Genomic DNA, 13,314 nt, shown 5'->3' with positions numbered 1-13,314 from the left:
TGAAAGAATCCTGAGGAATCTAATAGCAAAAAAAAAAGGACCTAGAAAACAGATCAAGGAGAAATGATTTCAGAATCACTGAACTTATTAAAAACTATAATTAAAAAAAGAACAGAAACAAAAAGCCATAAACTCTATATTTCAAAAAATCTTAAAACTAAACTACCCAGATCCATTAGAATCAAACGACAAATTAAAAACAGAAAAAATCCATTGATTATCTTCTGAAAGAAACTTCCAAACAAAAAATCCCAGTAGTAGTGCTAGCGACACAAGAAGATAACTGCACACATCAAGCAACCAGAGTCAGGATTACCTAAGGCTGATAGTTTCTTTTATTTATTTTTTTATTTTTAATAGCTTTTTATTTATAAGTTATATGCATGGGTAATTTTACAGCATTAACAATTGCCAACCTTTTGTTCCAATTTTTCCTCTCCTTCCCCCCATCCCCTCCCCTAGATGGCAGGATGACCAATACATGTTAAATATATTAAAGTATAAATTAAATACAAAATAAGTATACATGTAAAAACCGTTATTTTGCTGTACAAAAAGAATCGGACTCTGAAATATTGTACAATTAGCCTGTGAAGGAAAGACTGATAGTTTCTAATATAAACTACAGGGAATCTTAGAATACAGTATTTTAAAAGGTAAAAAGATATAGGATTACAATAAAGAATAACTTTCCTACAAAGCTGGTATAAAGCCAAAAGTCAACAGACTGACTTTTAAAAAAGAAGACTTTAGAATAGAGAATTTTCTGTTTGTGGCAGCCCTGTTTGTAGTGGCTAGAAACTGGAAATTGAATGGATGCCCATCAATTGGAGAATGGCTGGGTAAATTGTGGTATATGAATGTTATGGAATATTATTGTTCTGTAAGAAATGACCAGCAGGATGAATACAGAGAGGCTTGGAGAGACTTACATGAACTGATGCTAAGTGAAATGAGCAGAACCAGGAGATCATTATATACTTCAACAACGATATTGTATGAGGATGTATTCTGATGGAAGTGGATTTCTTTGACAAAGAGACCTAACTCAGTTTCAATTGATAAATGATAGACAGAATCAGCTACATCCAAAGAAAGAACACTGGGAAATGAATGTGAACTATTTGCATTTTTGTTTTTCTTCCCGGGTTATTTTTACCTTCTGAATCCAATTCTTCCTGTGCAATAAAAGAACTGTTCGGTTCTGCACACATATATTGTATCTAGGATATACTGCAACATATTTAACATATATAGGACTGCTTGCCATCTAGGGGAGGGGGTGGAGGGAGGGAGGAGAAAAATCGGAACAGAAGTGAGTGCAAGGGATAATGTTGTAAAAAAAAATTACCCTGGCATGGATTCTGTCAATAAAAAGTTATTATAAAATAAAATAAAAAAAAAAAAAAGAATAGAGGATTTTCAGTCATTAATAATGTAAAGACTAGGGAGCTGAATAGGTACTTTGAAAAGCAAATACAAGAGTCCAGAGAAACCTAAAAAAAAGAAAATTTATTTAAGCAACTGGAAGGGATTGTATGATGAGGTAGTGCTAACATAGTAGGGAGAAAAGAAATAAATGTGTCCCTTAAGAACTTTAGGGGTGGACTACTTGTTCTGTTCCATTTTGAGAGTTTTAAAGAAGAAAAAAGAAGAAAGGATAAAAGGAATACTCTAATATAAAAAATGGGAAGAAGTGGGTAGAACTTGCTAGGTTTCAACATGGAGGATAGAGTATGGAAGAACTGGGGGGGAAGGCATGTCAAATGAAACTCACTCTTATCCAAAACAGATGAAAGGGTTGCATAAACAAACAGTAAGGTATCATAACTCAATAAGTAAACAAGTAGTGAAAGGAGAAGGGTAGTTAAGAGGATAATATCTAGGAGGGAATAGTCACAAGCAAACAAACTTCTAGATCCTGAAGAAGGGATTCAAAGGGCAGTAGAACAAAAGCAAAGAATCAGAATCGTAGAGAAGTTTTTTACAATTAGGGAATAAACACACTGAGGCATATGAATATAATAAAACATCACAGCACTATATGAAATGATATAATAGTTTTAAAGCATTCTAGGTAGTATGAATTGATGCAGACTAAAGAGATTAGAACCAGAAGAATATTTACACAAGGGCAATATTATAAAGAGAAATATGACTTAAACATTTATCAAAGAAATTGCCAACCAAGTTTTCAAAGGAAGCCCATACAAAGAGGTGACAGACTTAAACTGCAGAGATGTACATTTTTGGACATGGCCATTTTGTTCAGATTTGTTTTCTTGACTATCCTTATTTTTAGGTTTCCTCCCCACCCCCTTCTTTGAGTTTTTAATGGGTGGAGAGGCTTTTTTAAGGGAAAGGAAGAAGTAGCAATAATGATGCCAAAAAGGAAAGGGTCACTGAAATATTTCTTAAGATGCAGACAACAGAAGGAAGTTCAGAAGGAAATACAGACAAATAAGGATCAAACTTTTTTTAAAAAAGCAAGCAAAATGAGATATTCAGTTTCAAATATATAATTCTTTTTCTTGTTTTGCTATGTGTGACCCTCTTGGGAGTGTTTAAATTCAGAAAAAAAGTAATATTAAAAACTTGAAAAAATTAAAAAATATTAAAAGATAGAACTTTTACAATGTAGTTACCAGGGTACATTGGAACAAAAAGTAATTGTACGGGAACTTGGGAATAAGCTTTGTAAAACCAGTAAATCATGTTTATAAAATATTTGCTTTACAAGCTTGGTATTACTTTATCTATATATTGTTAACTTGATTTCATAATATACTTCCCACTTTTCCATGAACTACAAATTGAATATGACTACATTTTTTTAAAAGTGCCCCTTTCAAAAGCAACATTAACACACTAAACCTGGAATATGTTGATCTGAACAATATGGTTCATTTTATTTCAGAATGACCTCTATCTTAAGGAGAAGAGATAAAGAGCATTCTAGACATGGAAGAGAGTCAGAGAAAATATCCATATCCAAGACATGGATGGAGTGTCTTGTTTGTACAATAGCCAGGAGGCCAGTGTCACTGGACTGATAATATACTAAAGAGAATAAAATACAAGAAAAGTGGAAATGTTTTTGAAGGGCTATGAATGGCAAATGAATATTCTGTTTTGATCCTTGAGGAAACAGGAAGTCACTGAAGTTGGCTAGGGGTAGATTAAGTAAGTGTTGTTTTTTTTTCAGATGAAGGAAACATGAGCACATTTGTAAGCAGTAGAGAATGAACCAGTAGATGAGAGACCTTAAAAATCACTAATAGAGTGGAAATGGAACAAGATCTCTTCAGTAGGCAGAGGGATTCAATGCCTTGGTAAGGAATCATAAAACAAAGATGAAGGAGGAGAGTGGCAGGAGGTAGGAAATAAGGAAGAGGGAAGAAGTGGGAGCTTTCTCTATAAAATATGAAGCCAAGTTCTCAGCTGAAAGAACGAAGAAGAGGGAATCTTGGGAGGTTTGAGGAATGATGAAAACATCTAGAAGAACTGCTGATGATAGTAGAATAATGACTTGAGAGATGTAAAAGGATTGCTTAGCAGCAGTGAGGGTCCAGTTGAGGTTGTATAACATGTTTATAATGGAGCCAATCAGAAGAGCTTCATGATTTTCTCTATCCTTGCACATAGTTAAGAGCTAAGGCAGGAGCTTGGACTAGATTATGTTGAAGATCTTTTTCAGCTCTAAACCTACAATGCCAAGATGACATTTTGAAATTCCCAGTTCTGTGATTCTTCATTACACCAAAGTAACAATAGTCATCATCTTAACAAAAATGATGACAGCACAAAGTATGAAATTGTTTCCTTTTAAACTGTTCATCAAAGGAGTAGCTAGGTGGACCAGTGGACAGAGCACCAGCCCTGAAGTCAGGAGGACCTGAGTTCAAATCTGGTCTCAGACACTTAACATTTTCTGGCTATATAATCCTGGGCAAGTCACTTAACCCCAACTGCCTTAGCAAAAATAAATAAACATAATAAAATAAGACAGAAGGGGAATACTCCTTTCCTAGGCACTCACTTGTGTGTCAGCACTCTGATCCTTTCCTGGTTTCTCTCATGCTGAACCTGTGCTTCTTCCATGTAGATGCGTCGGTCTTCCAAAAGCCCTTCGACCTGGTTTCTGGCAAGTTTGGTCTGCTCTTCAAGTTGAGCTTGCAGTGCTTCCACCTAGACAGATCAACAGGAGATAAAATACCCAGCTCTATTTCCTTTTACAACTACTCACAGGAAGAGACACTAAAACATTTGTAAGAAAATTAACAATCAGCTACAACATTAACAAAATAGCAAAAAAAGTTTCTTTTCTTTTCATCATCTTTATTAGGATCGGATTATGCAACAAAATAATCAACTATACACAGTAAGGCTGTATTCTTGTAAAATCCAATTACTTTTTCCACTCCTAGGATTCTAGCGAGGCAGGGAATACAGTCTTTCCTTAGGTTTTTTGTTTGTTTGTTTTTTGGTTGAGGAAAACAAAGTCACCTTATAACCAAATAATTACATGCCTCCTCTTTCTATATCCTGTTGTCAGGTTTAAATGTAGTCATTACCTATTGTTAGAAAAATATTACTTAAACAATTGGGTTACTTTGATAGAGACAGATTGTCCAATGTAATTAGATATAGAATTCTTGTTCCATGTGGCATTTGGTTACCAAATGGCCAAAATATCAGTGGAAGAGCATTAACTATTTTAAAGAATTTGATTCAAAGCCTATCAGTTACATAGTGAATGTGTCATATATGATAATTTGGCAGGAAAGCTATTCTTCTCAGTTTCTCTATTTCCTTTCCCAAGAACAAGGGAATTTCACACTTAATGGTGGCTAAGGATTTAGCCCTAAATAAGGACTTTATACAGCCAGAAGCAGGAGTTCTGCAATGTTTAAATTATGTCTGTTTTATTTAAACTTACAGTATACAGCAGAGAACCATATGTTTTAATTGGGTGCCTAGAATATCACAAGAATTTAATTTGTGGAAGTCAAAAACTGTCACTATTTGCCAACAGATATTTTCTACCTGTAGCACAAGTGTCTGATTGTCTCTTTGGTATTTCTCAGGACTTTCTTGTGTTTCTTTTATTGGTCTTCCTAAGTTTCTTTTAGTACCTGCAGTAGAAAACAGGTTAGTTGGGAAAATAATTTATTTGGCTTTTCTTCCAGATAGGCAGTTACCAGTTTTACTCTAGTAGAGCAGAGGTGCTCAGTCTGATTTCAGAAAGGAGTCTAGTAGAAAAAGGAGAGAAAAGAAAAATTTACAGCAACCACTGTTATTTTTCCCCTAAAAATATAGTAAAGAATTCTTCCTAATTAATAATACCCAATTCATTACCAAACACTGCACTGAGGTACAGAACTTCTGAGCTAGATTTTCTTAGTAATTTCTGTTTATGCAGGATATTAATATTGATTAAAAAATCTAGGGAATAGAGAGAACTGCTGGCCACATCTCTCTCTCTCTCTCTCTCTCTCTCTCTCTCTCTCACACACACACACACACACACACACACACATACACACACACACCACATCACATCTGGAGAACTAATTTTCAAAAGAAGTATAATATATGACACTAATCACATTAAACAAAACTGAAACTTTCTTCAACTGCTTACGCAACTCTTCAGAAGCTTAAAAGTGCCACAGGTCATCATTATAAGTGTCAACTATTATCGTACAGAATTTTTTTTTAATTGACTTAGCTGTTTGAATTCCAAAGAAAAAAGTTTACTCACTGGTATCTGCTTCATGTGGCTGCTTGAAATGAACAGCCTTTTGAGGAATAGTGACCTGAAAGAATTAAAAGGGCATTCCTTTTAAAGAAAACACTTTACTTTCCAATCTATACTCCTAAGATCAAACATCATTCCCACAGTACATTCACTATATTGCACACAAGTGTAAAAGACACTAAGTTAAGCATGAGATTCCATGGGCAAGACAGAGGAACTTAATCTCTGAAAGATGACAGAGTTTTTGCTGGCTCCATATGGTATCCAGTTAATACCTAGCCAAAATTTCACTACAGGATTTCTTCTAATGAACTTTGAAATCCACCTGATACTTAAATAGATGTGCCATAAACAAAAACTTAATAGCAAAGACAAATTTTCCTCAGTTCCCATATTCCCTCCCAAATAACGAAGGAATTTCACTTTTAATATTACTCAGCCATTTAGAAAGCCCATAATGAAGAAATAAACTAAGGAAATCTGTTAAGTTGAAATAATTTAAGAAATTATATTCATGTTTTTGAATATAGACATTATATTTGGAATGTTCTTCTAAAGCCCAGACTATCCAATTTCCATCTTTCAAGACCCAGTTCAAATGTCATCTCTGTCATGAAATTTTCCCTTATCCCCTTAGCTAAGAATCTCTCCTTCTTATTATCTACCCTAGTCTTGTTTTTTCATATTTTATTTTATCTTTTATTCTATGTTGTATGTGTGAGTTAATAGTTCCTAGTTTAATATACTATTTACCCCCTTAGGGCAAAGACTATCTTATTCTCTATATTTGACAAAACACTTTGTACAGTGTCTTACACAAAATAGTTGGTCAATAAATATTAGTCAAATGAATTATTCATGTTAAGACACAGTCATTATAGAAATGAGAATTAATGGTATTTGTCCTGGATCTCCCTCCTGTTCTATCCATTACAGATTTTGGTTACAATTGCTTTGAATGTTCTAGGTTGTTCCAAACCTCATTATAAAAAAAATCTTATGGATCAAGATGTTACAATAACCACTTACTTTGTGTAGAGGCTCCTTGTGAAAATATGTCACTTCTCTAGAATGTGTTCCCACTAAGGTCAAGAGATGTTGAATTTTTTTTCTGTCTTCTAGCTCCCTACAATCACCAGAGATTATTATTGATAATTATTGCAATTATATATGCCCTTTTCATTTGATGGGCATTTTGTCTTGGAGAAAGAAATAGGACTGTGAGAAACTTCCATTTACATTTTGCATTGAAATTTACAAAGAAATTTCTTCACCCCAATTAAATAATGAAGAAGACCATACAAGAATTATCCTCTTCAATTTTATGATTAGAAAACTGAGGTCAGAAAAGCCGATTTGTCCAGTCATGTTGCTAGTAAATATTAGAATCTAGTTATGAACTCAAATCTCCTGATTCTAAATTTAATTATCTACTATGAATAGTACTACTATATTCCTACATTTCTTTTTTTGGGGAAGCAACTGGACTTAAATGATTTGCCCAAGGTCACATAGCTAGTAAATGTCTGAGAACAGATTTGAACTCATGTATTCCTAACTCCAAGGCTGGTGCTCTATCTGGTGATTCATGTAGCCATGTAGCTGCCCCAACTCCTATATTTCAAAGATTTTTTTTTTAAATAGAGTCCTTTTGGCAAAATAAGCATTTTTATGAAAATGAAACTAGATCAGTGCTCTAGTATTCTAACTCTCGGAGCTCATTCCCAATTGGTAGTACAAGTACTCTTTTCTTGTATCATTTTTACTCCTTATCTAAAGATATCTCTGGCAGTTTTTGTACACCTTATCTAATGACTATAAAGTTCCTAATTTCTGGGATACTATGAACTGTAAAAATGTTTATTTATTTTGGGGGGAGAAAATGTTTAAATAACAGATTTCTACTCTACTAGCCAAGTTTCTGTGCCGATCCACAATGTTCTTAAAAATAACAACTCCAATGATCTCTTTTATTAAAATAATAATAAATAATAAATAAATAATGAAAAAGCAATGTATATTTTAGTGGTTAAAGGAATGACAACCAGGCGGTTTTTCCATTCATTTTCATATTATATTAATTAGACCACCAAAAAGATTTCAGCTCTAATCTCATGTAAGTGCAAGTAACAGAACATGTGGGTTTGGAGGAGAAATCTTAGAAATGTTTTCTTAGCTGTCACTGCAAAGGAACAGGGATTTGTACATAGATTCCCCCCACCCCCCTTTTAAGTCATTAAAAGCAATGTTATACAGTATAATTACCAAGAATGAAAAAAAAATTGTTTTTGTTCAGGGCATATTTGAAATCTCTCTTCCTGCTAACTCCTAGCAGAATGAGAAGTACACTAGATAGAGGTTGGAAGCCCAAATCCCTAGCTATATGATGTTAAGCAATTCATGTCATTTCTGGGCCTCAGTTTTCTCATCTATAAAAAGAGGGGGTTGGGTTGAATGATTTCTAGGGTCTCTTCCAATTTTGAATTCTAGGACATTAAAATCCCCCTTTTCTGCTCAGTACTTGATTTTTAATCGGTCATTTTCTGAGTAGAGGCGTAACACATGTTCACGCTCCTGGAAGAGGTAGATCTGCATGTCACTTAGGGCTTTCTGTAATTCAGCAATCTCTTCCTCCCTCTGCTGGATTTCTAACTCCAGTTTATGCTGCCAAAAACAAACAAATAAAAAAAAAAACCAGGTGAAATGATCCTGAACCTCAGAGAGGATATTTCTTAAAAATAACAGATTTCTTAACATTCAATACAGTTCCCAAATATTAAAAGCTTCCTGTTATTTAAGTGTGGTGAGAATGATTTATGAGACTATAGTAAATCAATAAGCCACCAAGTCACAGAGCATAGAAAGTGAATTCCTGAAAAAACATTTTGAGATTTAACTCTTATACAGACTATTCTTGTAGTTTAGCTAGGGATGGATATAAGTTATTTGTATGAGCTGGTACAAAATATATGAGGAAAAATTTAAATTAAATTTGAGCCATACAGAGGTTATTGAGCAATGTATTAAGTATCAGAATCTTATATAAAATCTTTTAGCACCATTTTCCCTTGGAGGGATATATCTTAGAGGAAGCACAGATCTCAGGATTTGATACCACTAAAATGTTTTAATACAACTGTCTTTATAACTAATCTCTCTGGAACACAAATTGATACTTCCTACAGACATTTAACATTTAATTATAATTTAAAGAACAAACTTAGTGAGAAAGACTAGAATGAAGACCACATTGTTTTTTCTTACCTGGTTTTTATACATGTGGGTATATTTTTCCAGTTTTCTCAATAGTTCTTCATTTTGTTCATCAAACTCAAGTATCTTTCTTCGGTAATATTCTAATAATTCGTTAGATGAGCAGATGAAGTTTAGGCGCTCAGAAATGGAAGGCAGGGGAGTTGACCCCTCTAAATCTCTAGGAGATCTTGTCCCAGAAATACCACAGTATTTAGAAGGGCTCCGAGAAGTTGGTAAGCTAATTAAAATCATTATAGAAGTTAAAATTGAAGCTTTTTAGTATTTATGGAATTCCCAGAATTTGGTACAGTTAGATCCTAATATTTATTTTGAAAGTTATAGAGATTCAATTATACTACACTGGGCATGATGATTAATTAGTTCAAATAAATCTTGTGTTGAATATTTAAATTCTAAGTCCCATAATTCCAGTTAATATATCCCTTTCAATCAGCCATTTAAAAAATATATACATAAAACTTTTTTTTAAATCAGCTAGATTTTTTAATTATTTGTGTTGACTATGGATCTATAGTAATATTAGAAGTTGTTAGCAAAACATTGATATCATTTTTTAAAAAAATAGAGGGCATTCATCACATCCCTCTTTTTCCCTAATTTATATCTCAAAAGCCTTCCTCATGATCTGCTATTTTTTCCTTCTTTGTTTCAGTTTCTGATGAAGAAGCAGTCTTTTTCCTTGCCCAGGTCAATGCCTCCCTTTGTACTTTTCTTTTTCTCTTTGAGCATTTTATTTCACTTTCAGTCAAGCACACTGTTGGGCACACAGTAGGACTTAAAATAAAGTGAAATATACTTTCTCAAGCCCTGCTGCTACAGACATACAAAGCCAAAAGATTATATTACAGCTATATAACCGATTAAAACAATTATAGCAAGAAATCCATGTTAAATATGCTGACAAATCCAAAAGAATCACAAAAACAAGACCAATGGCTGTTAGAAAAAGTTCTATTTAGTAAAAGATCACAATTAGTAAATAAGTCTCCTAATACATGAACAATAATTTACAATATGGAGGGGGGTTTCATTATTTCTTAAATTTTCTTATGTTTTTATTAACATATTTGAAATCTTGTGCCAGTTAAGGTAAACTTAAAATTAATATGTTCGTTCAGTTAACAAATATATACCTTTAGCACCTGAATTTTCAAATTCTAAGAAAAAAGACATTATAAGTGACAAAGGCCTACAAAGTTATTAAATTTTCAGCAAATATGAGACTTAAGGCAGAAATCCTGATCTGAATGAACATTAAAAAGTTTCTCCACCTTACAGTGAAGACAAAAGAGTTTGGTAGATTCATTTTATACCCACAGCTTGCCAGTGTAGGATCATAATCTCCTATGTAAAAATCAAAAATGTGTGAAAAAGTAGAACGACATGACTCAAATGGGGGAAAAGGAAGTAATGGTTTCAGGTTTTTTTTCATTATTATTGTCACCTAAAACATTTAGGAATAGGAAGAAAATAGTAAAATAAATATATGAGAACAGCATCTTTAAAAAATTATTTAAAATGCAGGAATTATCATTTAATATAAAATTTTGTATTTTCAAAAGACATCACTTCCAGTTCCTCCCAATAACAGCACTGGCAAGCAAGTCAGTATTACAAGTACTGCTGACTTTTTGCAGATGTAGGAGCAGTGGATGGAGGCTGAAAGAAGGGGTAATAATCATATATAACTAATCACAGCAAAACCAGGATTAAAGTTCCCATTCATACAATGAGAAGGTGGTATGCTGTATCAAAAAGAGCTCTACATCTGTAGTCAGGGGGTCTGGACTTAAACTCTAGTTCTGACACAGCTGGAAGACTAGTAATACTTGAAATACTCATCTCAAATAGCTGTTGTGAAGGAAAGTTAATTGTAAAACTTAAAATTCTATATAAATGAGTTATTACTACAGATATAATTGACACTGCTAAATCTATAAACAATTTGTATCTCAATTATTACCAAGCATTGGGTAATAGCTAGTAGTGTCAATATACTAAGTCATTTAATTGCAAATTCACAAATAGGAAAAGAAATAATTTAAGGTCCAGAAATTTCAGTTTTCTATAAGCAATACCCTCTTGCCCTAACCATATTATGAAAGTGAGAACTAGGAAAGCCAAAACATGGGAATTAAAACCCTAAGAAATACCACAACTCTATCTCTTTGAAGGTTTCCTTTCAAACCTAAGTTCAAGAAATATATTCTTTCAGCTGTCATAATAAAGTGTTATTTTGAACAAGGATTAGTGTAAATGTGACATGTTAAACTCTTTGAAATGGGAAGCCTTCTTACTTTTTGGAGACAGGAGTAGAGGGTGGGGTTTGTTTGTACATACTGCCTTCTTCTGCACCTGCCCAAGAGACAAAGTTCAGAATAAATGAGCATAAAAGAAACTGTGTAGCACAAAGCTTCTATTACCCAGTCAGCATTAATAATTTTCCTAGCAGCACCACCACATCCAATACACCCACCTTGTTTCCAGAAATTCTACCTCGAGACTGAATTCTTAAGAAATTCTACTTTGCTTTCAAGTTGCTCTCCAAATATGCAATATTCCAATCAGAAAACTGAATCAACAGAATTATATTTTTCTCCTTAATACAATCAGGTCAATTATTTTTTCTTCCTATTTTTAGCAGGAAATAAGTAAAATGGGCTTTATGACATTGTTAATTAATGGACTGGGAGTCACAGAAAAAGTATTTAAGCATTTAAATTTGTCTTCTCCCCTAGGAAAAACAAGGTTTTAATGGTAGCATCAAAACTTTTTATTATTAATAAAACTCTTCATCTGTTTGAGAGCCAGTTAAATTCTGGAACGATATAATTAAGTTTACGATTTTTTAATTTTTTTTTATTTTTATCACAATGATTTAGCTTTGGTGAAAAGTTTTGACCACTGGCACCTCAGGATTCTACCAACCCATTGTGACCAATTCCTCCAGTAGCACTCTTCGTGGACCTCGCTTTTACCATATTTCAGTACGACCGTACTGCAGCAGTATGTGTACATATTCTCTCTCCTCCCACTAAAAGGGCAAGCTGGGGGGGAAGGGGGCGGAGGGCAAAGGGAGGGCCTGGGTTTTCTCATGTTTTCATTCTTGGAGACTGGCACTGCTCACGACTGATTGCAGGGAGCAAGACATCAGAGGGACTCTCAATGTGGAATTTCTAGAAATCCGGATCCGGGTCTGCAATATCCTGTCCTTGGGTTATCTGACTTGTTTACAAACTTCAGGATTCGCTGACTATCCTAGGATGGGTAGAGAGGAGGAAATCTATGAAAACACTTGCAGACACCCAAATGCCCCTCGCCATTCCCGGGTTGACCCCATAGATCTCCTAATTGTGCAGCCTGATGCGGTGACGGGAACCTCACAATCTCTAGAGATATGGGGCTTGGATTCGAATCCTAACGCTAATGCTTAGCACAAGTATGACCTGGAACAAGTGTGGTCTGAGTCTCAGCTTCCTCCTTCCTAAGGTCCCTGGAGACCTTCCCCGCGTCCATCCTTCTCCTCCCTCCAGGGAGTCAGGCCTTGAGACGAGACCTCTACCCTCTCACCGGATCTTCCGAACCGAAGCCAACAACGTCTCCCTCGGTCCCCGAGCTCCCAAGGATCCTTCACTCAAAACAAACCAGAACTTGTCAGCGTCTTCAATCCCAACGGAAATATCTTAATTGAACAAGGTGGGAACAGGACGCCACAGAAACTGACCAATCACCTCTAGGGTTTCAAAGCTCTTCGGATTTTCTACCAATGGAAAAACGAATCAGAACGCAGTGAATTTCAGTCACTTTTCTCCACACTCCACAAGACATTTTACCTGTATCCGTTTACTTCCGCAAAGATCTCTGGGAAATGTAGTTCATCTCTCGTAGCCGGGAGTAACGCGGTTGGTTCTCCAAATGCCCTCGTCCCGGCTCTAGTGTGCATGCAATCTGTTAAATTTAAACAAAATACTTTCTCTCCCTACTCAGGTTCTTAACATTTTCATTTTTCTCCTATGCACGACACAACCCATCCATCTATGCTTGTTGAAAATGGGAGGTTCTCGGTCAATCTCCTTTCATAAACAAGCCAGGAGAGGTCCATCCAACAGGCTGGTGGAGTGCCTGGGGGTTGTGGGGGAAAGAGGAGGGGACTCATAATGAATTAACATATTGCTTTAACATTTCCAAGACTCTTTACATATCTTATCTCATTTTACTCTGACAACTGTCCCGGGAGGAAGGTACTACTATTATTCCCGTTTTTATAAATTGGGGAT

General features: G+C 34.8%; 1 protein-coding gene across 2 annotated transcripts in view; it reads right to left on the bottom strand.

The window, feature by feature from the left end:
• The window catches only part of CCDC77 (coiled-coil domain containing 77), a 29,265-nt gene extending 16,215 nt beyond the window's left edge, over positions 1-13,050 (bottom strand). The window contains exons 1-8 of one of the 2 annotated variants that reach the window (XM_052000721.1): positions 12,484-13,050; positions 11,335-11,392; positions 9,026-9,254; positions 8,283-8,425; positions 6,791-6,887; positions 5,765-5,819; positions 5,047-5,135; positions 4,040-4,188 (exon numbers count right to left, since the gene is read on the bottom strand). In XM_052000721.1, coding sequence (XP_051856681.1) covers positions 4,040-4,188; positions 5,047-5,135; positions 5,765-5,819; positions 6,791-6,887; positions 8,283-8,425; positions 9,026-9,254; positions 11,335-11,392; positions 12,484-12,553 — 890 coding nt within the window. In that variant the 5' untranslated portion in view covers positions 12,554-13,050. The remainder of the gene's footprint in view (positions 1-4,039; positions 4,189-5,046; positions 5,136-5,764; positions 5,820-6,790; positions 6,888-8,282; positions 8,426-9,025; positions 9,255-11,334; positions 11,393-12,483) is intronic. The other variant, XM_052000722.1, reaches the window with a different exon arrangement.
• Positions 13,051-13,314: the final 264 nt, after the last annotated feature.

Source organism: Antechinus flavipes, chromosome 5, assembly GCF_016432865.1.
Source record: "Antechinus flavipes isolate AdamAnt ecotype Samford, QLD, Australia chromosome 5, AdamAnt_v2, whole genome shotgun sequence".
NCBI classification, from domain to species: Eukaryota; Metazoa; Chordata; class Mammalia; order Dasyuromorphia; family Dasyuridae; genus Antechinus; species Antechinus flavipes.
This window is presented reverse-complemented; position numbering and strand designations above follow the sequence as displayed.